This window comes from Mustela lutreola, chromosome 2 (assembly GCF_030435805.1).
Source record: "Mustela lutreola isolate mMusLut2 chromosome 2, mMusLut2.pri, whole genome shotgun sequence".
Classification (NCBI taxonomy): domain Eukaryota; kingdom Metazoa; phylum Chordata; class Mammalia; order Carnivora; family Mustelidae; genus Mustela; species Mustela lutreola.
In genome coordinates, this window is record NC_081291.1 from 7,741,536 (window position 1) to 7,764,058 (window position 22,523).

Sequence of the window (22,523 nt, forward strand, 5' to 3'; positions counted from 1 at the left end):
TTTTGATTTATTTGTGCCTTCTTTAATTCCTTCCAGCAACACTTTTGTTTTCCGTGCACTTTTGTCCCATTGGTTAAGTTCATTCCTAACATCTTATTCATTGTGATGGTATTGTACATGGAATTGTTTTTATAATATTCTTTTTGGATTATTCATTGTTCGTGTACAGAAAGGCAACCGATTTTTGGTGACTTTGTATCATGCGACTTTGCTAAATTCATTTATTAGTCAGTTCTGAGTTTTGACACGGGTAATCCCCACTGCTGGCTTCTTTCTCTTTGCAAAATTCTTTTGAGACTGATTCAAGTCGTTTTGTGTATCAGGAGTTAAAAAGGAAACTGCTGCTTCTTTCTACTCTTGCTGACTCTTAACTTCTGACACCAAACATGTGTGGTTCCCCCCACCCCACACACACACCAACCAATTCTGCAGTTGTCTGTGACACGGACTGGGTGAACTACATTCTGTTTCAATTCTGACACAAACTGCCCGGAGCTACTACAGATCCTACAGGTGAAGGGCTCAGTCTGGTAAGGCTGCCCCCACTTTAGCTTAAGTCTCAAGTCCAGGGTGTGTCTACATGGGCTTTGGCCCCACCAGCTGTAAGTCAAGGTTATGACAAATCCCCCCCCCCTCAGGTTTGGTTAATTTCCTAGAGCTAGTCACAGAACTTCAGTAAACAGTGCACTTACTAGACCACTGGTTTATTGGAAAAGATACAGCTTGGGAACAGCCAGACGGAAGAAATTCAGAGAGCAAGGTCTTAGGGGAGGGGCTTGGAGCTCCATGCCCTCTCCAGGTGCAGCCCCTCCGCGTGCTCAGCAACCCGGAAACTCTCAGGGATGTTGATGGAGGCTTCATTTTTTGGCACAACTCATTAAATCATTGGCTGCTCCATTGGTGACTCACTCATCCTCCTGGCCCCTTCCCTTCCAGTCCAAGGAGGGGGACTGAAAGCTCTAACCCACTTAATCACATGGTTGCCCATCTCACCCCCTCCTGCCCCTGCAAGGAGTCTCCATCCTGAGGCTCTCCAGGTGTCCCCAGCAGATAGTCATCTCTTGGCAGGCAAAGACACTTTTCACTGCAGACGTTCCTAGGGTTTTTAGAATTGGGTGACAGGAAACCAGGGCAGAAACCAAATATATATTTTTTATTATTTCACAGTAGTTCAAAAAAAATTTTTTTTTAAGCAGACTCCACAGGGGTTCCTGGATGGCTTAGTCGTTAAGTGTCTGCCTTCAGCTCAGGTCATGATCCCAGGGTCCTGGGATCGAGCCCCGAGTTGGGCTCCCTGCTCAGCTCGAAGCCTTCTTCTCCCTCTCCCACTCCCCCTGCTTGTGTTCCCTCTCTTGCTGCCTCTCTTTCTGTCAAATAAATAAATAAAATCTTAAGAAAAAAAAATGAACAGGACTGGAAATGTATATTTTCTTTTTAAAAAAATATTTATTTGAGAGAGAGAAGGAGCACAAGTGTTGGGGGGAAGGGGCAGAGGGAGAGGGAGACACAGCGTCTGTGCTGACCAGGGAGCCAGTTACGGGGCTCCATCCCAGGACCGGGAGATCATGACCTGAGCCAAAGTCAGACACTTAACCAACTGAGCCACCGAGGTGCCCCCCCTTATGATTTTTTTTTCAAAATATTTATTTATGTATTTGAGAGAAAGAGAGAGAGACAAAGAGAGTACAAGCAGGGGGAGAGGGCGAGGGAGAAGCAGACTCCTGGCTGAGCTGGGAGCCAGACATGGGGCTTGATCCCAGGACCTGTGTAGATCATGACCTGTGCCGAAGGCAGACACTTAACAGTCTGAGCCACCCAGGTGCCCATGATCTTTTTTTTTAAAGGTTTTATTTATTCATTTGACCCAGGGAGAGAAAGAGAGAGGGAGAGAGAGAGCACAAGCAGGGAGACCTGCCGGCAGAGGAGGGAGAGCTCTCCGCTGAGCAGGGAGGCTGATGCAGGATTCAATCCCATGACCTGAGCTGAAGGCAAACGCTTAACTGACTGAACCACCCAGGCACTCCCATGACTTTCTTATTTTTTATTTTATTTTTTTAAAAATATCTTATTTATTTATTTGACAGAGAGAGAGAGAGAGAGAGAGAGAGAGATCACAAGTAGGCAGAGATACAAGCAGAGAGAGGGGAAGCAGGCTCCAAGAGCCGGATACAGGGCTTGATCCCACATGACCTGAGCAGAAGGCAGAGGGTTAACCCACTAAGCCATCCAGGCACTCATCCTGTAACTTTCTTTTTTCTTTTTCTTTTTTTTTTTAAGATTTTATTTATTTGTCAGAGAGAGAGTGAGCACAGGCAGACAGAATGGCAGGCAGAGGCAGAGGGAGAAGCAGGTTCCCTGCCAAGCAAGGAGCCCGATGTGAGACTTGATCCCAGAACACTGGGATCATGACCTGAGCTGAAGGCAGCTGCTTAACCAACTGAGCCACCCAGGCATCCCAGTCTTGTAACTTTCTTAATAACATTTTCTTTTCTCTAGTTTACTTTATTGTAAGACTACAGTATATAATACATATGCAAAATACATGTTAATCGATTGTTCCTGTTATTGGTAAGGTTTCTGGTCAACAGCAGGCTGTTAGTAGTCAAGTTTTTGGGGAACCAAAAGTTATATGTGGATTTTCAACTTCACGGTGGGTAGCACCCCAACCTCTTGTTGTTCAAGGGTCTACCGTATTTTTACTTATCTTGGATATAAACGCAGGAGTGGGATTTCGGATCACCCAGTAAGTGTACAGTTCATTGCTTAAGAAACTGACCAGCTGCCTTCTAGAGTGGCTAAGCCACTTCCTGCTGGAGTCTTCCTTCCAGCAATGCATGATGAGGGTTCCAGTTGCTCCAAATCCTTGTCACCAATTGTCATTATTGTCTTCAGTTCTTGTCTGTTTCTTGTTTGTTTATTTGAACCATGCTAGCAGGTATGAAGGGATGGTTCCGGGTGTTAATTTGTATTTCCCTAAAGAGTAATGGTGTTTCCTTTGCTTATTTGCCATCTGTATATCTTCTTTGGCGAACTGTCCAGACTTTTGATCATTTTTAAATTGAATTCCTTGTCTTCTTTTTATTGAGTTTGGAGTCTTCATTATATAGTCTGGATACAGGTCCTTTGTCATATATTTTCTCCTAGTATGTAACTTGTCTTTTTATGCTTTCGACTGTGTCTTTTGCAGAGCAGAAGTTTTTAGAGTTTTTAAATAATGTTTGATTTTTATTTATTTATTTATGTTTATTTATTTATTTATTTGACAGAGAGAGAGAGAGAGATCACAAGTAGGCAGAGAGGCAGGCAGAGACAGAGACGGAAGCAGGCTCCTTACTGAGCAGAGAGCCTGATGCAGGGCTTGATCCCAGGACCCTGAGATCATGACGTGAGCTGAAGGCAGAGGCTTAACCCCCTGAGCCACCCAGGCACCCCAGATGTTTGATTTTTAAAAGAAGTTTGAATTTTTGGCTGCTTAAAAGTTCTGATTTCTGCGGCCACTAGGTGGTCCAGTCGATTAAGCCTCCGACTCTTTGATCTCAGCTCAGGGCTTGTACTTGGGGTTGTGAATTCAAGCCTAGGGGGGGCTCCACACTGGGTGTGGAGCCTACTTAAAAAATAATAATTAAAAAATAATAAAATTTGTGATTTCTTTCCTAAAATTGGACTACCCGGTTGCCCCGGACCCCCAGCATCACCCTGCCTTTGGTGTCAGATGCCTGAGTCCTGGGAACATTTGCTTTAATGGTAGGAATGTGTTCGAATGGGGCTTGAGCAGGTAGAGGGCAGCAGCCAACCAGTTTGAATTCTGACCCGTGTTTACACTGGTCACCTGGATGCCCCGAAGGAGGTGGTGTTTGTCCCCATTTTGTGGATGAGGAAACTGAAATCCAGCCATACCTCTGGGAACTGGCAGAGCCAGCATCTCCCTGCCTCCTCCTGAGGATCTCTGTCTTGCCAGTGCCCCCAGGCTGGATCCCATCTTCCTCCCGTCTCTCTGTAGCTGTGTCTCTACAGTCACAGTCTGTATCCCCACTCTAGCCACACCAGCTTCCTTGCTAGTCCTCACACAAAAGCCAAATCCTGCCCCAGGGCTTTTGCACTTGGTATTTCCCCACACCCTACCCCCACCCCTGGAGTGTTTTCTCCTATTTCCTGACCAGTGGCCTGCTCCTTCTTATCTTTCAGGCCCCACTCACTTGTCCCCTCCTCAAAGAGGCCTGGCTCAACTAGCAGCTAAAATCACCTCTCCAGTAACTTTCAGTCACCCACCTGGTTTCTAATTCTGTGCATGGCACAATCCCGTTCATACATTCATTCGTTACATTTTATGGTTTATTAGGTAAACATGTATGGGTGTCTACTGTGTGCCAGGCCATCTTCCTGGCTTAAGAGATATAGCAGTGAACAACACAGACAAAAATCCTTTCTCTCCAAGGCTTAGTTCTAGAAAGGAAGGCAAATAGTAAAGAAATCAAATATAGAGTATGTCAGGTAAGTAGTATTTTTTTTTAAGGAAGGGAGATATAAAAATATTGGGACAGAGATTCAGATCTTAAATTCAGATCTTCTCAGGCCTCCTGAGAAGATAATGTTTAAGCCGAGGCCTAAAGGAGGTAAAGGAGGAGCCACCGGAGATCTGGGCAGGGGAAGCAGCCTGTGCAAAGGCCCTGCGGCTGGAATGTATCTAGAATGTTTAGGAAACAGCTAGGAGGCCATTGTGGCTGGAGTGGAGTAAGTGAGGGGTGGACTAGGAGGTCATTGGGCAGGGCCCTGTGGGCCACAGGGGGGACTTGGGCTTTTGCTCTAGGGTGAGCTGGGAGCCACAGAAGGATCTGAACAGAAGAAGGATGGGACCTGACACAAGTGTTCAAAGGCTCCCTCTGGCCACAGTGGAGGGGAACAGATTGAGGAGCAAAGACAGGAGCCAGGGACCAGGGCAGAGACAAATGTACTGGTCCAGATCCAGGCAAGCCCTGAGGCAGGGCTGACCCAAGAGGGGGTGCGAAGTGGACAGATTCTGAGTAGACTTGGGCATAGAGCCAAGAAGGCCCCCACACTTTGGGGGTGTGCACTGCGGCCAGGCTAACCTGTTTATAGTCCAGCCTCCCCATGACATGTCCTTGAAGGACAGAGGATGGTCTGTCACTGCTGGATCCCCACATCTCTACAGAGCCTGGCTCTCAGAGGCGCTCAGTAGCTTGAGCTCCACAACTCCCCATCTCTTTTGGGGTATCTGTCTCTCTTTAATGTCTCCTATCTGTCCCTCCCGACCTCGACAGGAATTTCCTTGTACATTCCTTTTCAATGTCATCTCAGCCCCGCTGACCCGTCTTCTTGCCCATCCCCTTACAGCTTTGAGGCAGAGAATGGGCCCTCGCCGTCTCCCGGCCGCAGCCCCCTGGACTCGCAGGCGAGCCCGGGCCTCGTGCTGCATGCTGGGGCCGCCACCAGCCAGCGCCGGGAGTCCTTCCTGTACCGCTCAGACAGCGACTACGACATGTCCCCCAAAACTATGTCCCGGAACTCGTCGGTCACCAGCGAGGCGTGAGCACCCCCTTGTCACCCTCCAGGCCTGCGCCCACATGAGCTGCCCTTGCCAGTAGGGAGTGGGGACACTGCCCAAGCCCCGGGCCACCTCTCCCTTCCAGTGAAAAGTAAACAGCCCCCTTGTCCATAGCAAGGGCTCAGTCTGCCTACCCACTGGCAGCTGGGGTCTGGCCCCCCCTCGGCCCTGTCCCTCCAACAAGGAGAAAACTCCACGTGAGCCCCTCCCTGCTGCCATTTCTTCCTACGGACTGCCCACCTTGGCTGAGCCCACTTTTCCTTCTCCCCGACCCCAGGCCTCCTTAAGCCAGCCCCCCTTATCACGACCACCTGTTGAGGTGTGAGCACCCCCAGACCTGCCCAACCCTCTCCCCTCTCACTGGATCCTCCAGTCCTGGCCCTTCCCATCCAGGCACCCGCCTCAGCACCCCCACCTCCTTCCTGCTCCCCACCCCCTCCTGCCCACACTGCTCTCCCCAAGCCCAGCCCCAGCAGGGTAGCTATGGCTGTCCCCTTTGTCTCTGCACACCCCCTCCCTGCCCACCCACGTGAGCTCCTCTCTCTGACCACCATTTCCTTCAGGACCAGCCCCTGCAGGGTGCCTACCCTTGGGAGGTCTCCCCTGACCTGTGTGAGCTTCCGCTCCCAGCCCACCAACCTCCCCAGGCCCAACCCACTCTAGAGAGTTGCGGCTCTGGCACCCTAGCCCTTCCCCACCCAGGCCCATAGGTGTCCCGAGGCAAGGACTCCTGACCTGCCCCTGTCCTTGATTGCAGGCACGCTGAGGACCTCATTGTGACACCTTTTGCCCAGGTAAGACCCCTCTCCGAAGGAGGGAAGGGGTTCCAACCCTCCCCCACAGTTGGGGATGGTGCCTAGCCCCAGCCGCCTCTCCACGTGGCTCCCTCTTTTCACTGCTGCTCCCTATCCCAGGTGCTGGCCAGTCTCCGGAGTGTTCGCAGCAACTTCTCACTCCTGACCAATGTACCCATTCCCAGCAACAAGTAAGTCAGGGCTGGTCCCCATCGGTCCTGATTGTAAGGCTAAGCACACCTGGGTTCAACTCTTACCTCCGCTGTGTGACCTCAGGCAGGAACTTGATCTCTCTGAGCCTCTGTTCAGGCAACAGCTCCCCCTGAGCCAGTAAACCATTGCGATTTGAATGCCTAAGACAGAAACTTAAAACTAAAGACCAAGGGGTCCAGACACTTTGGTGGTGAGGCCAAGGGTAGCCAGTTACCCTAAGCTTGGGGCCACTGCAGGCCCCGATGCCAACTTCCTGGGCAATAGCATCTTGTGGTACCTTTGCTCCCCCTCCATAAAATGGGAATTTAATAGCGCCTCCATTAGATGTGGCTGTGAGGAGTCTGGAAGATGATACACAGGAAAGTGTGAGAACATTGTTCAGCACTAAAAAGCGGTAGTTATTATGTGGGAAGAGGGGTGTGGCTGAGAACTGCTGGTCCCTCCAGGAGTTAGGGGAAAGATGCTCAAGGAAGTAGGAACTTTGGAGACAAAGGACCTGTCCCTACTTCTGACCAGCCCTGTCACTCTTTGGAGCCCGTTTCCTCATTTGTAAAATGGGTCCTTTTGGGGCTCTGTGAGAGGCTGCAGGCTGAGTAAATGGGACACGGTGAGCGCTCAGAAAAAGGAAAATGGGCATTATTCATGGAGGGGGGGAAGCAGGAATCCGGACGCACAGGCTGATGCTGGAGGTCCATTTCTTTGCAGACGGTCCCCATTGGGCGGCCCAACCCCAGTCTGCAAGGCCACACTATCAGGTAACAAAGCCCAAGGGGTGGGAAAGGGGCCCTCTTGCTGCTGGGGTGGGGGTCCTCGCAGTCGGGGTGGCTGTCGTAACTGTCCTTTCCCAGCACCCCTCTCACCTGGTAGACCCCCATCATCACGGGCTGGGGCCTCTGGGTCACCACCTGTGCTGCCCCTTCTCCAGAAGAGACATGTCAGCAACTGGCCCGGGAGACACTGGAGGAGCTGGACTGGTGTCTCGAACAGCTGGAGACCATGCAGACATACCGCTCCGTGAGCGAGATGGCTTCTCACAAGGTGAGGGGACCTGGAGCCCCAGGGCCGGAGCAGCCCCTGGGCGGGGCCTGGGGATAGGGGCCACCCGCTGGGTGGGACCTGTAGGCGGGGCATCCTTGGGGGCGGGGCTGGTTTCTGGATAGGGCCAATGAGGGGGGACCATTCCCTGGGCCTGTGGGTTGGGGCTGACTGCTGGGTGGGGAATGGGGCGGGGTCAATCAGTATGTGGGGCATATGGGGTGGGAGTCCATCCTTAGGCGGGGCCCCTAGTCTGCCTGTTCCCGTGGGTGCTGACTTCTCCCAGGGGTGGGGGAGCCTGGTGTGTGTGGATGGGTATGGGTGTCTGTACACCTGCATGTAGACAACCGTCTCTCTTAAGCGGGGCTCTTATGCTAGAGTCTACAAGTGTGTATGTGCCCGTGGGTCTGTGTGGCTGTCAGTTTGCAGGCTACACATTCTCACCACAAGGTGGGATGGGAGGGGATATTTTAAGAGGGCACATCAGGAGCGGTATGCAGATGTGTACCTACGAAGGATATATGGGTGTGCACAGACGATTATACTGAGTTGCGTGGGGGCCTGTGCCAGAGGGGTGAGTATGTTTACAAGTGTGAGTTGGCCTAGGAATGAATCTGAGTGTGCATCTCCATGTGTTTGTGACTCTGTGCGAGCGCATGCAGGGCTACAGGGGAGGGTGCAAGGCTCCCATGCACAGTTGTGCAGATTGTGGACTGCACAACTCTAGAGGACACCATTCAGAAAGCAGGCAATATGAATGATGTTTCTGTTGTGCAGCACAGTGGTTGCCCTCGTGGGAGGAAGAAGCCTATCAGGAAACGAGTATGCCTGTGGAGGTGTCTGTGTTGGGGGTGGGTGCCTACACCTGTGGGTGGAGGTATGTCTGGGAACATTCAAGTCTGAGGGTGATGGTGTCTCTGAGGGTGTGCTGAGCATCTGAGAGTGTGACTGTCTCTAAATGTAGGTCTTCGGTTGTGTTTCTGCAGTGGTGTGTTTGTGTATTTGTGGGTGTGAGTGTGAGCATTCCCTCGTGGATTTCTCAGGGTCTGTCTGGTACCCAGGGCCACATGGGTTTTTGTGTCTGTTTGAAAGTGTGTCTGTGGCTATGCTGAGTGTTCGTTAAGTGTGCCAGTATACCTGGGTGTTTGTCCCTTGGTGTGTGTCTCCACATCTGGGTGTGACTCTGTGTTCCTGGAAGTGCTGTGTCTGAAGGTGTCTACCTTCTGTGTGTCCAGCGGTCTACCTGTAAATGTGTTGGACATCAGAGTTGTGACTGTGTGGTATGTGCCTGCATACGGGTTGGTGTGGAAGGTGTGTCTCAGAGTGTTTGTATATCTGTGAATGTGTAGAGCATCTGGGTGTGTGTCTTTGTCTCTGGGTGTGTCCATGGAGGGGACATGTCCTCTCCAGGGTGTGTGTGCCTCCCTGCCATCCCTGGCAGCCCCACCTGGATCCTGGCTTAGGCCCGTGGGCTCCGATGCCCCTTTAACGCCCCCCCCCACCCCCGGCACCACCTGACGTCGCATGCAGCCTGCCAGTGCTGCAGTGAGAACGCACACGCACACACACAGGCGCACACACGGAGCCCAGAGCCTCCAAAGCCACCTCCCGGGACCCTCGCCCTGCCCCCTCATGGGCAGGGGTCCCAGGCCGCCTCCAGCCGCTGCCGCGGGGGGGCCCTTCAGGGCCAGGGGCTGGCAGACCATGTAACCAGGGCTGCTGCCGGGAGCGCGGAGGGGAGGGGAGCCCCCAGCCCTGCTGGGCCGGCCCAGGCCCCTCCGCGGCTCCCCTTTGCACTGCCCACCTGCCCAGAGCGCCCCCCCCCCACGCAGTGGCTGTTAACCCCAGGACTCCCCAAGCCCAGCCTCTCTGTGCGGCAGCCCCAAGCGGGGCTAAGATTCCAAGATGCCCTTGGTGGATTTCTTCTGTGAGACCTGCTCCAAGCCGTGGCTGGTGGGCTGGTGGGACCAGGTAGGGGAACTCGGAGTGGAGGGTGGGCAGGAGACTCGGCCCCGGCCCTCCCACCTTGGATCCTACAGCCCCTGGTCTGGGCTGGTGTGTGCCGCTGTACACGTGTGTGGCCTGAACATGAAACCTTGTGACTGTCTGTCTCTGTGTGTGGCCCAGGACTGGGCTGGGAGAGTGGGTGTCTGGGGATGTGGGTCTCTTGCTGGGTGTGACTGTCCTCACTCGCCTGTGTGTGTGTCTGCAGTGGTGTGGGGCTGTCTGACCATATGCTTGTTTGCCTGGGTCATGATGGGGCCATCTCTGAGATCATATGGCTGTTTGTGGTGGTGTGTGTTGGGATGTGTTTGGGAGCCCAGACCTGTGTGATTTTTCTGGGGCATGTGACCCCAAGTATCAGGGACTGCCTTATTGTGTATGCCCCTCAATTCTTATGGCTGTGGCTGTGTAGAACTGTGTAAGATGGTAGTCTGTGGCTCTCTGTGTGGTTGTGTGACTTTGTAGGTCCATCTTGTGTGTGTATATGTATCTTTCTGTGCAACTGGGGTCTCTGGCAGCACTGGGAGGAGTAAGCGCCCCATCCTGGTGTGGGCTACGTGAGCTCACCCTTCCTGCCAAGCGTCCCTCCTGCCTCTCTGGATGGAGTCTGCTTCTGGTTTGGGGGTGCTTTGGCGGAGCTTGGGGGCGGGGAACCAATGCCCTTTCTCCTCCATGCACAATGTCATAGCAGACGCTTGTGTGAAGTGGCATGGGGGGACCAGGAGGGACTGCCAGGCCTGGTTCTGTGTATACTCCGTTCATCTGTGCATGTGCCCACCCCTCTGAGGTTGGGGGAGAGGGGCTGTGATGGGAACCCCCCTCCCCTGGGTGACCGAACAAGGTTTCCTCAGCTCAGTATTCTCCCCTGCCCTGCCAAACCTTCTCTTCACCCAGAACTTGCATTCTCTCCTGTGAAGGAGAGATTGTATTCTCTCCTTCCAAACTGGGTTTGGAGCTGGGGGCCAGGACGCCTTGGGGGTGGGGTCCATATCTGGGAAGACTTGGGCCAGGGGGGCTCTGGGAAGGCAGGGGTTAAGGGTCCTGAGGCCTGCCCCCCTTTCCCCCAGCTCTGCAGCTGGTTGGAGGGGGAGTTGCTAAGGAGACTCCCATCACCATGGCGACGGGATTCTCCTGACACCCCATTGGCTCACTGTTAGGCAGGAGCCCCTCCCTTCCACAGGTGCCCCTCTGGCTCCTCCTTTTGGGCTGGAGGAGGAGGAAGTCTGGGGAGGGGTGCCCCCCTTCCTCAGGAAGGGAGGGGCATGCTGAGTCCCGAATTCCCGACCTGAGTCCCCATCCAGACCGGGAGGAGAGGAAGGGCTGACCCCCTCCCCTCCTGCTGAGGGCTCTCTTGGCAGAGCAAAGAAGTAGGAGGGGCTCATGGGATCTTCAGAAGTTTCTTGGGAGGCACTGACCTCCCCCACCCTCTGATGCCCTGTCTCCCCATCATTCCTTCCTTCTTGCCTCCTTCACCTTAGTTCAAGAGGATGTTAAACCGAGAACTCACACACCTGTCAGAGATGAGCAGGTCAGGAAACCAGGTCTCTGAGTACATCTCCACCACATTCCTGGGTGAGTGAAGGGTAGCACTATGTGGGGACTGTGCACGCCTGGACTGGAGGGGGCTGTCCCAGACCACAGGTCTAATTGGTGACATTTGCCCCAGGGACCCTGGCTCCTGACTCCCCAAAGATCAGGGTTATCACTCTCAAGAGTTCCCATACTCTCGATGCCCCCAAACGCAGAGGGATGTCGACTTTCTAGAACCTCCACATTAAAAAATTTCTCCAAGCAGAAAAGACCCTCCAAACTCAGTGGAACCGCAATGGAACTCTCAAACTCAAGACCCCAAGAATCCCACAAACTCAAATAGAATTTTTTTTTTTAATTTTAGATTTTATTTGTTTGACAGAGATAGAACACAAGTAGGCAGAGAGGCAGGCAGAGAGAGAGGGAAGCAGGTTCCCCGCTGAGCAGAGAGCTAGATGCAGATGCTGCGGGGCTGGATCCCAGGACCCTGAGATCGTGACCTAAGCCGAAGGCAGCAGCTTACCCCAATGAGCCACCCAGGTGCCCCTCAAATAGAATTCTTAAACTTCAAATGCCACCAGGCTGAAAGGCCTCCCCGAATTCAGTAGAATGTCCCAATTCGGATTCTCCACCCCCTACGAATTCAGGAGATCCCACAAACCTAAGAGAGATGCTCACCTTCATTCAGTAGGGTTCCCAAACTTAAGGGAGTTGGTGTCCTTAAGAGTCCAGAAGAGAACCCCCAAACTTTCCCAAAACACTCCAAGCTGAAAAGTCTCCCAAATTCAGGAGAATCGCCCAACTTAGTATGACCCTCAAATTCAGTAGACTCCTGCGAACTTTCCATACCCGATACGGTGATACAGAATACCTCAAATTCATTAGAACCCTAAAGCCCATGGGGACCTCCAATTCGTCCTAATCGCTGAACCCAAGAGCCCAAGCTGAGGCTGTCCCCCACAATCTCAGGATAATTTCACCCTCTCAATTTATCGCCAAAGGTTTCCAAATTCTGGAGAACCGTCCTGCACCGAGCTCAAGAGAAGTGTTCGGAGTTTCAAAGGCTCCCGCCAATGGGGGTGTGGCCGTGCCGAGTTCTGACATCCAGCCAATGGGAGCACGGCATGCAAATAAGCCCTATTAGGCCCCGTTATTTAGTGGCAGGGCCCCAGGTCACAATGGGTGGCCCCAGCTTGGCTCTGGAAGCCCTTGAAAGCTCAGGAAGAAGGCTCCTGGGGCTGGCCCCCAGGTGGCTGGTGTCAAAGGGGTGGGCTGGTGGGAGGGTTCATGGAGCCAGAGGCTACCCTTCCCTCCCGCCTCACCCTGCTCTCCACTCCCACCAGCACTCTCAGTCACCACGGAGGTGTCCCCCCAGTCCAAGAAGTTTCCCTGCCTATACAGGGCAGGCAGCAACTCTCTCTAGCACCCCCACCCTCCTTCCTGACTTCCCATGCCACCCCCCTGCCAAACCTGGCAATCAGACTGGAGCCACCCCATAGCTCCGGGCCAGCCTCAGGGTCCCCACTCCAGCCCAGTACGTCCCAGAAGAATTCCTACTTTCCTTCTGGTTTCCAGCCTATAAGTAACCAACAGCATGACATCCTGAAGGGGTCTGCCCTCCAGAGTGAGCCTTCCCAGGGCGCAGTGGGGAGCAGGGGAGGGGAACTGAGGGCCAGATGAGGGCATCTCTGTGGGTTGCTCATGCTTGTCTGGCCTCCGCTTCTCGCAGACAAGCAGAATGAAGTGGAGATCTCATCGCCCACAATGAAGGATCGAGAAAAACAGCCAGCCCCACGGCAGAGACCCTCCCAGCAGCCCCCGCCCCCCGGGACACAGTTCCAGCCCATGTCTCAGATCACAGGGGTGAAGAAGTTGAGACACAGCAGCAGCCTGAATGATTCCAGCATCCCCCGCTTTGGGGTAAAGACCGACCAAGAGGAGCTCCTGGCCCAAGTGAGTGGAGATTTCGCAGGGGCTAGACCAGAGAGGGACAGGTGTCTGCTGGGGCCCAGCCAAGGACTGGGCATTGGGCCAGTCTGAAATGAGGATTCAGGTATACTGGGGTTATGAGACTCTCAGGAGAGAGGGAATAAAGGAAGCGGGATAGGACGGAGCTGAGTCGGGAGGTGGCGTGAGCTCGAGCATGGCCTCTCAGCCCGACCCCTCAAAGAGCTCCGGAGTGTGAACATCACCACCGAGTTGAGCCCACGTTGAGGCAAGAGCACTGACCCCTGTGTCAGTCATTGTCTGTGGGCTGCCCCCAGAGTGGACAGCGTTACCTCCTCTGTGTAGCTCCCATAGGGGCACGAAGAGCAGTTTCCTGGAGAACAGAGCGGTGTGAGTCTTGGTAGGCCACAGTCCCAGCAGGTGGGGGATGGGTGCACCCATCAGTGAAGGGGGTCTGGCCAGAACCCCCATAGCACCCACTACTGGCCAGACCTGGGTTCAGCCCCTGGCTCTTCCATGTGGGAGCCCTGGCTCCCACATGGGTTTGTACAATATTTATTGAGCACTTACTGTGTGCTGGCACTGTTTGGGGGGTTCTGGGGAGACATGGAAAACTTGCCCAAGTTCCCTTCCCCCTGGCGCTGATGAGCAGTTTAGCTCAGAAGTGAAACTGCGCTCTGGGGTCAGCCTAGCTGAGATCACATTTCGACTTGGCCCCTCATGAGATACAAGGTCTTGGGGAAGTCTCATCATTCCTCCGGGCTCTGGTTCTCAAACCAACCAAACGAGATCAAGCACTCCGAGTCATGCTGGGCAGATAATAATCAGGACACAGTGGCTGTGGTTGTGTTGTATCTTAGGGCCCCTTGGGTAAGTTCCCAGCTGCTGAGCACGCCCCCCCCCCCAAAGTGAGCGATAAGGGTGCTGCCTTCAGACCAGAGCTCTGGATTGCTAGGGAAGAGCGGAGAGGGGTGAAGGTCAACCATGAAGAACTTCTGACCTAAGTGGGTAGGGGCTTGGCCCTGGGTCTTGAGGGCTCCTGACCTCTGGCCTCCCCACTCGGTCAGGAACTGGAGAACCTGAACAAGTGGGGCCTGAACATCTTTTGCGTGTCGGAATACGCGGGCGGCCGCTCCCTCAGCTGCATCATGTACACGATATTTCAGGTAGGGCGGGCCGAGTGGGGCAGGGTGCGAGGGAGGGGTGCAGCGTGGAGAGCGGAGAGCCCGCGGGACTCACTGCCCCCCCCCAACCCCGTTCCTACCCCAGGAGCGGGACTTGCTAAAGAAGTTTCGCATCCCAGTGGACACCATGGTGACCTACATGCTGACCCTGGAGGACCACTACCACCCCGACGTGGCCTACCACAACAGCCTGCACGCGGCTGATGTGCTGCAGTCCACACACGTGCTGCTGGCCACGCCCGCGCTCGATGTGAGCCTCCCGCCCCCCCCCCCCCGCGCACCCCCAACCCCCCATCTCTCTCATTGCCCACCTGCCATCTCCCGTTGGTCTCTGTGCCCCTGGGTCTCTGACCTCCGTTCCTCTCTGCTCCTGTTCCTCTTTCTGATCCTTATCTCTCTCTCCTGACCCCCTTCTTTTGTGACACCCCCATCTCTCTCTTATCTCTCAGACCCCCCCCCATCTTTCTCACCCATCTCTCTCTGACCCCCACTCTCTGCCCCTAGGCTGTGTTCACGGACCTGGAGATTCTTGCCGCCCTCTTTGCAGCTGCCATTCATGACGTGGACCACCCTGGGGTCTCCAACCAGTTCCTCATCAACACCAGTGAGTGGCCTCCCCCACGGGGGCGGGGCCTGCCGGGTCAGGGGCGGGGCCTGCCCTGTCAGAGGCGGGACCTGCTGGGTAGGGGAGGGCCCGGGTTGGCTTCCGCGCTCCTCTGACCCCCTGCCTGGGCCTGGGCAGCAGATTCGGAGCTGGCGCTCATGTACAACGACGAGTCGGTGCTGGAGAACCACCACCTGGCCGTGGGCTTCAAGCTGCTGCAGGAAGAGAACTGCGACATCTTCCAGAATCTCAGCAAGCGCCAGCGGCAGAGCCTGCGCAAGATGGTCATCGACATGGTGGGCGGGGCCGGGGCGGGGACCGGACAGGAAAGATCGCCTCTGAGGCTTGGGGAGAGCGGCAGGGTCTGAGTCCAGGACCGGAAGCCCCGGGAGCGGGAGCGGCGTCCCTGTGGGGGCTGGGAACAGGTTGTGCCGAGCGCAGGTGGGGTCCAGGCAGCCCCGGGCAGGGCTTCAGCGGCCCCTGTGATGCCCCCCTCGCCCGCAGGTGCTGGCCACGGACATGTCCAAACACATGACCCTCCTGGCTGACCTGAAGACCATGGTGGAGACCAAGAAAGTGACCAGCTCGGGTGTCCTCCTGCTGGACAACTACTCCGACCGCATCCAGGTGCCCCCTCGCCCGCCGTATAAGGAGACTAGAGCTTCTCTAGATTTCTCTAGACTAGACTTCTCCTCTCCCCTTGGGGTCTGGGTGGCTCCCCTCCCTCAGCCTCCAGCTCCCATGCTGCCCATCTTCCTGTCTCTTTTTTTTCTCTCTCCCTCTCATCTCCATCCCAGCCTCTGTCTCCCCCCATCCCTCATGTCTTCTTCTGTTCCATCAGCCCTTTCCTGTCCCCTCTGCCGCCCCCAACACCGCCTTCTCTCCTCTCCCCCACCCGTCTCTTTCTTTTCTCTCCCTCTCTCTTCCTCTCCCCTCTCCTCCCCTTTTCCCTTCCCTCTCCGTATCTCCACCACCCCTTCTCCTCATTCTGCCCATAAAGGGGGAAGTAAGGAAGTACGAGGTCCCACCCTGGGACAGGGGCACGGCCTCTGAAGGTCCCCTACCTCGTGCAGGTCCTTCGCAACATGGTGCACTGTGCCGACCTCAGCAACCCCACCAAACCACTGGAGCTGTACCGACAGTGGACGGACCGCATCATGGCCGAGTTCTTCCAGCAGGGGGACCGGGAGCGGGAGCGGGGCATGGAGATCAGCCCTATGTGTGACAAGCACACAGCCTCGGTGGAGAAGTCTCAGGTACAGCGCTGCAGCCCGGTGGAAGGTAGCAGGGCGGCCCTCCCCATCCCACGCTGGCCTGGAGCCCGGAGAAGTCCAGGCGCTCCTGACCTGCCCCTCCACAAACTCAAGTTTTTCTGTTTTGGGTTTGTTTTTGTTTTTGTTTTTTTTCTCTTTTCTATCTTGATGGGAAATTTGCAACATTTTCTCTCCTCCAGAACAACCAAACTGAGCCTCTGGACTCAACGCGTGTAGACCTGAGTCAAACAAGTTCTAGCTCATTTGTAGCCACCAAATAGCTAATAATAATACTTACGCAGCTCTTAGTTACAGACCTTATGTCCATATAGCCTCTCACTTTCCCTGTAACCACTATCTTGTCCTTGATTTTTGGTGGATTTTTTTTTTTTTTTTTTTTTTTTTTTTGACAGAGAGAGATCACAAGTAGGCAGAGAGACAGACGGTTGTTGGGGCAGGAGGCTCCCTGCTGAGCAGAGAGCCTGATGCAGAACTGGATCCCAGGACCCTGGGATCATGACCTGAGCTGAAGGCAGAGGCTTAACCCACTGAGCCACCCAGGCGCCCCTGGTGGATTTTTTTTTTTTTTTTAAGATTATTTACTTATTTGTTTGAAAAAGCAGGAGTGGTAGGGGTGGGGGGAAGGGCAGAGGGGGAGGGAGAAGCAGCCTCCCCATGGGCAGGGAGCCAGGAAGCCAGATGCAGAGGCTTGATCCCAGGACTCTGGGATTATGACTTGGACCGAAGGCAGATGCTTTCCCTTGATTTGGGGTGGATTTTGAAATGGAATGCAGTGACTCGTCATCGTGTGCTTATTTAACTTAACAAGAGGTACAGAAACACAATCTTGTTTGTAAAGTGTGAACAAGAAAGAGTCTCACCCTCCCCACTTTCAATCTCCTCCCCGGTGAGACCTATTTTTTCCCGCTTCACTGTGCCTGCCCTTCCAGACCAGAGTTACCCAGCATTGGCACTGTTGACATTTGGGGCCAGATCATTCTCTGTCACAGGGGCCGCCCTGGGCTTTGGAAGATGTAGAGCGGCATCTCTGGCCTCCACTCTCCCCTTTCAGTGATAACAACCTATTTCTGGACACTCCCAAATGTCCCCCAAGCGTGTAGATCACCCCATCCTCCAACGCCTGGCAAAGCCAGTTTCATACATTCTATTATGTAGTTATGGTTACAGACAACTTAATAGTTCATGGGTTTTGCTTTTTTTTAAAAATAAGAATTTTATGAATATATATCTGTTTTTATACAGCTTGCCTTTTCTCCCAAACAGTGCTTGGAGATCAGTCCAAGTGTTTCCACATAGTTAGCCTGTCCTTTTTGACTGTTGTATAGTATTCTCAAAGGTATAGAGAGCTAATGGTTTCTGGAGAGACTTGTTTTTTCTCCATGGCTGATCATTTAGGTGCTGACGGGTTACAAATTCATAGTGACTCAAACAAGGTAGACCTTCAGGTTTATTTCCTCTTATGTAAAAAAGCCTAGAGAAATAATATCACTCCTTTGATGTGGTCAGGCATCTAAGAGAATTCCCTTCTATCATCCAAAGCCTCGGTCCTCTGTCCCAAGAAATGCCTCTTATGATCACAGATGCTGTTGAAGCTCTAGGGATTTTGGCTACATAGCAGGGAAGAAAGGTTTCTGCCAGTTGAGGCAGCACCCCCCCCCCCCCCGGCCCCGTTCCCACCCCAGCTCCAATCTTCCATCCACCTGTGGTCACTTTGCCACCATCTCTCTTTTGCAAAGGAGGCTGGGAAATGTAGTTTTCAGTTGTGTGAGGGAAGCATTGCCTCCACCAAGAAAAATTAAGATTCTGTTATTAAGAAGGAGGGAAGAGGGACAGCTAGGTCGCTCAGTCAGTTAGGTGTCTGCCTTTGGCTCAGACGCCCAAAATTGTGTTTGGGGCGCCTGGGTGGCTCAGTGGGTTAAGCCTCTACCTTTGGCCCAGGTTGTGATCCCAGGGTCCTGAGATCGAATCCCATTTCGGGCTCCTTGTTCAGCAGGAGCCTGCTTCTTCCTCTACCTGCTGTTCCCTCTGCTTGTGCTCGCACTCTCTCTGACAAATAAATAAGTAAAACATTTTTTCAAAAGCTTAAAAAAAATAAGGAGGAGGGAAGATACTATCAGAGTGGGTTAGCCAATCTTCTGCCGTAGGGTTATTTCTAGTTTTTCTTTGTTGCAAAAAAAAAAAAAAAAAATGTTATTAGGGACACCTGGGTGGCTCAGTTGGTTAAGCCGCTGCCTTTGGCTCAGGTCATGAGCCCAAGGTCCTATGATCGAGTCCCGCATTGGGCTCTTTGCTCGGCAGGGAGCCTGCTTCTCTCACTGCCTCTGCCTGCCTCTCTGCCTGCTTGTGTGTACTCTCTCTCTTTATCGCTAGCAAATAAATAAAATCTTTTTAAAAAAATGTTATTAATATCTGAGGTTTACCACAATTTTTTTTAAAGATTTTATTTATTTATTTGACAGAGAGAGAGATCACAAGTAGGCAGAGAGGCAGGCAGAGAAAGAGGGGGAAGCAGGCTCCCCACTGAGCAAAGAGCCTGATGCAGGGCTTGATCCCAGGACCCTGAGATCATGACCCGAGCCGAAGGCAGAGGCTCCAACCCTCTGAGCCACCCAGGGGCCCCTACCACAATTTTTTTTTTAAGATTTTATTTATTTATTTGACAGAGAGAGATCACAGGCAGGCCGAGAGGCGGACAGAGGGGGAGGGGGAAGCAGGTTCTCCACTGAGCAGAGAGCCCTACTCGTGCTCGATCTCAGGACCCTTAGATTACAACCTGGGCCAAAGGCAGAGGCTTAACCCACTGAGCCACCCAGGTGCCCCAACCACAATTTTTTAAAACTAATTCCCGATTGACAGATATGTGGATATGGACAAATCTATGGATATATGTTTCAGGGTTTGCAAAAATCTCCTATGTAGAGATTTTTTTTTTTCTTACCCATGCAAGAGTTTTTCCAGGGTGGATCCTGAGAAGCAAGGTTGCAAAATTAACGGCCATCAGCCTCTTTTGAATTTTGCTAGATCCCACAGCGTGGCAGGACGGTCTGCACCAGCGGGCCCCTAGTTTGTGCCTTTCTCCCTTCTCTCCCAGGTGGGTTTCATTGACTATATTGTACACCCGCTGTGGGAGACGTGGGCTGACCTGGTCCACCCAGATGCGCAGGAGATCCTGGACACGTTGGAGGACAATCGGGACTGGTACTACAGCGCCATTCGGCAGAGCCCTTCCCCGCCACCTGACGAGGAGCCCAGAGGGCCAGGCCACCCACCCCCACCGGACAAGTTCCAGTTTGAGCTGACTCTGGAGGAGGAAGAGGAAGAGGAGGTGTCTACCGCCCCAGGTGCATTTGAAGTTCGGGACTTGACCATGGCTCAGGATCCATCCCCGGCTGAGGAACCGTGGGAGGTGGATGGCCACGTCCTGCCCACAGAGGTGAAGGTAGAGGAACCTGGCGTCACACAGCAAGGCGACACAGCACATAGTGTGGCTACGGGCGAGGACGGGGCCATGTCCCCAGACGCATCCGTGGAGGCTGGGGGCCGCAGCAGCCCCCTGGCCCTGTCCACTGAGAGCCCCCCTCTGCCTTCCTTGAGGACCCCACCCTCTCCAGAGGAAGCCCCGGGCCTCCAGGGCCTCCCCTCCGTGGCGGCCGAGGTGGGGGCCCAAAAAGAGCACCAGGCTGCCAAGAGGGCGTGCAGTGCCTGCACGGGAACATCTGGCGAGGAGCCCACCCCACTCCCAGCTCCTGGTGGGTGGGGGTCAGCTGGAGGTCCTACCTGAGCCCCAGCCCCTCCATCCTGTTGCTCTCCCCGGCTCCCTCCACCACCATCACCCCCCGACCACCTCCTCCACTGCCTCAAAGACTCTTGGGCCTCCTGAGAAAAAAGAAAACAGAAAAGTGGGGTTTTTTCTCTTTTCTTTTTTTCCTCTTTCCCCCACCCCCACCCACGGGGCCTCTTTTTGGAGGTGGGGGCTGGGGAACAAGGGGCGGAGGTCCCGGAAGGGATTTTATTTTTGGAATTTTAATTGTTACATTTTTAGAAAAAGAAAAAAAAAAAAAAACCAGGATAAAACACAGCCACTGTAGACGCTCCTGTTCCGGACTAAACCCCTCGTGTCCCCCCCTGCCCGCCTCCCCTCCTGTGCCTCCCCCCAGGTCCCAGGCTCAGTCTTCCGGCCTCCTAAGGCTCCCCACCTGGGCCCAAGCAGGCATCAGGCATCGCACCTCCCTCTCTCCCTCGGGGCTTTTCCTCTGAATTTTGGAGGGTCTCTGGAACCCAACCGGGAATAGCCATTCTGGGCGGGGGCTCTGGGGGGGGGGGCTGTCTCCAGGGTGACCCCTGTCTGGCTCACTGCCCACCCCCCCTCCCCAGAAGTCTTCCGCCTCATTTTGCACAAACCTGGCAATACTAACTTCGGGGACAGGGGCGGGGACAGAGGAGCTGTGTGCTATCAGATGTAGCGGAGAGGAGGTGTCGGAGAGACATTCATACCACTAACCCGGGGTCTGAGGTTCGAGGAGGGCCTGATCCCCCCTCCGCTTGCCATCCCCTTGCCCTTCCATTTTGGGTTCTGTTTGAATTTTCTCCATTTGGGGGGAGAGGGCTCTGAACCACACCCCTCCTTCCAGCTGCTTCTCCTCTTGTTTCTGCCTTAATGATTCCCGTGGCCCTGGGAGAGGGGTTTGCAGTGGCTCGCACCTGCACCTCGGGTGGGGTGGGGCCAGGCCCAGAGCCCCCATCCTGGGCACGTCCCCCCTCACGCCCCGCATCCTCCTGACCCCCTTCATGACCCTTTGCCCTAGGAGGAAGCAATAACAGTGTACACCCACATCCCCTTTCGGGGCAGCCCTTTCCCACCCTGGCACCAACCAAAGTTCTTTCTGCTTTGCCCCCATCTGGCCACGCCTCCCCCTCACCCCTTAGCTATTCCTGGAGCAATATGACAGACAGATGCAAGGCCATTTTTCTCCAAGCCATGGGGGACTGTTTGGAAGGAAAGACCACCCCCCTTCTCCTCCTCTATGCCCTTCGCCCCGTTCTGCAGCCGGGCGAGGCGGGGCCTCTCTCTCACTCCCGCACCCCCAATTCTGAGCACACGGTACTGTAGCCCCCAGCTGCCCGCAGCCTTCCATCTGTCTGTCCGTCCCGGTGGGGAGTACCACCCACTCCCACCCCCATGATGCTGTACAGGGTTCGTTTTTGTAGCGACATTAGTTTCTGTCCCCTACCAGTGACTGGAGTGGGACTTCTTTATGGTTTTCTTTTCTCTCTCTCTCTTTTTTTTTTTTTTTTTTTTGTACATATTGTATGGTTGGTTTGTAAATTATTCTACAGAGGCAAAAAGGGAAAATAAACTTGCCCTTCCCCCAGCTGACCCCGGTCAGGGGAAGGAGGGGTGGGGTCTCCCAGAGAGAGGGTCCTCATTCCCACTCTGTATTATACAAACTGTACCACAAACCCCGAAAGCGTGGGTTCCGCGCTGCCGCTCAGTGGGAAGTCGTGTCATTGTAGGGGGCGAGGGCTGAGCAGAGCCTGCCCCTTCCCCCTTACCCAGGTGTGACTGGTGAGATGGAATCCCACCCCCAATCAGGGCTCCTCTCCCCAGGAGGGGGGGCGCAGGACCCCCCGAGCTGCTCTTGTGTTGTCCACTTTGACGATCAATCAGTCCGTCCGTTGATCGATAAATCAATCATTGTCTCCAATTAAACCGAGGCTTTCACTGATCTTCCTGACTTATGTGACTTCCTTTCCCACCCTCTTCTTGGCAGGTGCGCCTCTCCTTACACTGTCTGCCCGGGGTGGGGGTAAGGGGAAATGGAAGCTCTGTCCATATCCCTCCCCAGGCAGATAGAACCCAAGGGAGGGGGGGCAGCAAGTGTGGCAGGAGGCAGCCTCTGTCCCCACTCCCACCCCACCCCACCCCCGCCGAGGCCTGGGCTTTGGACGCCTGCTCAAGGACTCCAGGTTGTAAAGTGGAAGTTCAGACCAGTCTTTGGAGGCCAGCAGACCCAGGTAAACCCCACTTCTTCTCTACAGCATATCTGACACAACTCTTGGGTACTTCTGGAACCTCAGAGTAATTCCTAGAAACCTCAAGGGAGCCTGACTAATGAAGCCTCTACCATCTGGCTTCCAGGCCATGATAGAAGGCCTCCAGTCAAATGCTGCTGTGCAGACCTTAAACTTGATAAACAGGCACAAGGGCATTTTCTTACCACTATAAATTCTGTGAATTCCCAGGATCCTGACCATTTTGGTGTTGCAACCTTCATGTTGCATTAAAAAAAAAAAAAACAAAACAAAAAAAAAACCTGAATATCTTTTTTTTTTTCTTTAAAGATTTCGAGTAATCTCTTCACCCAATGTGGAGCT

General features: G+C 54.0%; 1 protein-coding gene across 6 annotated transcripts in view; it reads left to right on the top strand.

Moving 5' to 3' along the window:
* PDE4A (phosphodiesterase 4A) overlaps positions 1 to 21,875 on the top strand; it is a 45,003-nt gene extending 23,128 nt beyond the window's left edge. For 5 of the 6 annotated variants that reach the window (XM_059159948.1, XM_059159947.1, XM_059159949.1 and 2 more), the window contains 14 exons: positions 5,353 to 5,544; positions 6,321 to 6,357; positions 6,478 to 6,548; positions 7,276 to 7,325; positions 7,496 to 7,608; positions 11,088 to 11,181; positions 12,869 to 13,092; positions 14,154 to 14,252; positions 14,356 to 14,520; positions 14,775 to 14,874; positions 15,016 to 15,170; positions 15,379 to 15,501; positions 15,948 to 16,130; positions 19,240 to 21,875. In XM_059159948.1, coding sequence (XP_059015931.1) covers positions 5,353 to 5,544; positions 6,321 to 6,357; positions 6,478 to 6,548; positions 7,276 to 7,325; positions 7,496 to 7,608; positions 11,088 to 11,181; positions 12,869 to 13,092; positions 14,154 to 14,252; positions 14,356 to 14,520; positions 14,775 to 14,874; positions 15,016 to 15,170; positions 15,379 to 15,501; positions 15,948 to 16,130; positions 19,240 to 19,929 — 2,296 coding nt within the window. In that variant the 3' untranslated portion in view covers positions 19,930 to 21,875. Of the gene's footprint in view, positions 1 to 5,352; positions 5,545 to 6,320; positions 6,358 to 6,477; positions 6,549 to 7,275; positions 7,326 to 7,495; positions 7,609 to 9,147; positions 9,577 to 11,087; positions 11,182 to 12,868; positions 13,093 to 14,153; positions 14,253 to 14,355; positions 14,521 to 14,774; positions 14,875 to 15,015; positions 15,171 to 15,378; positions 15,502 to 15,947; positions 16,131 to 19,239 lie in introns of those variants that run through there. The other variant, XM_059159951.1, reaches the window with a different exon arrangement.
* Positions 21,876 to 22,523: the final 648 nt, after the last annotated feature.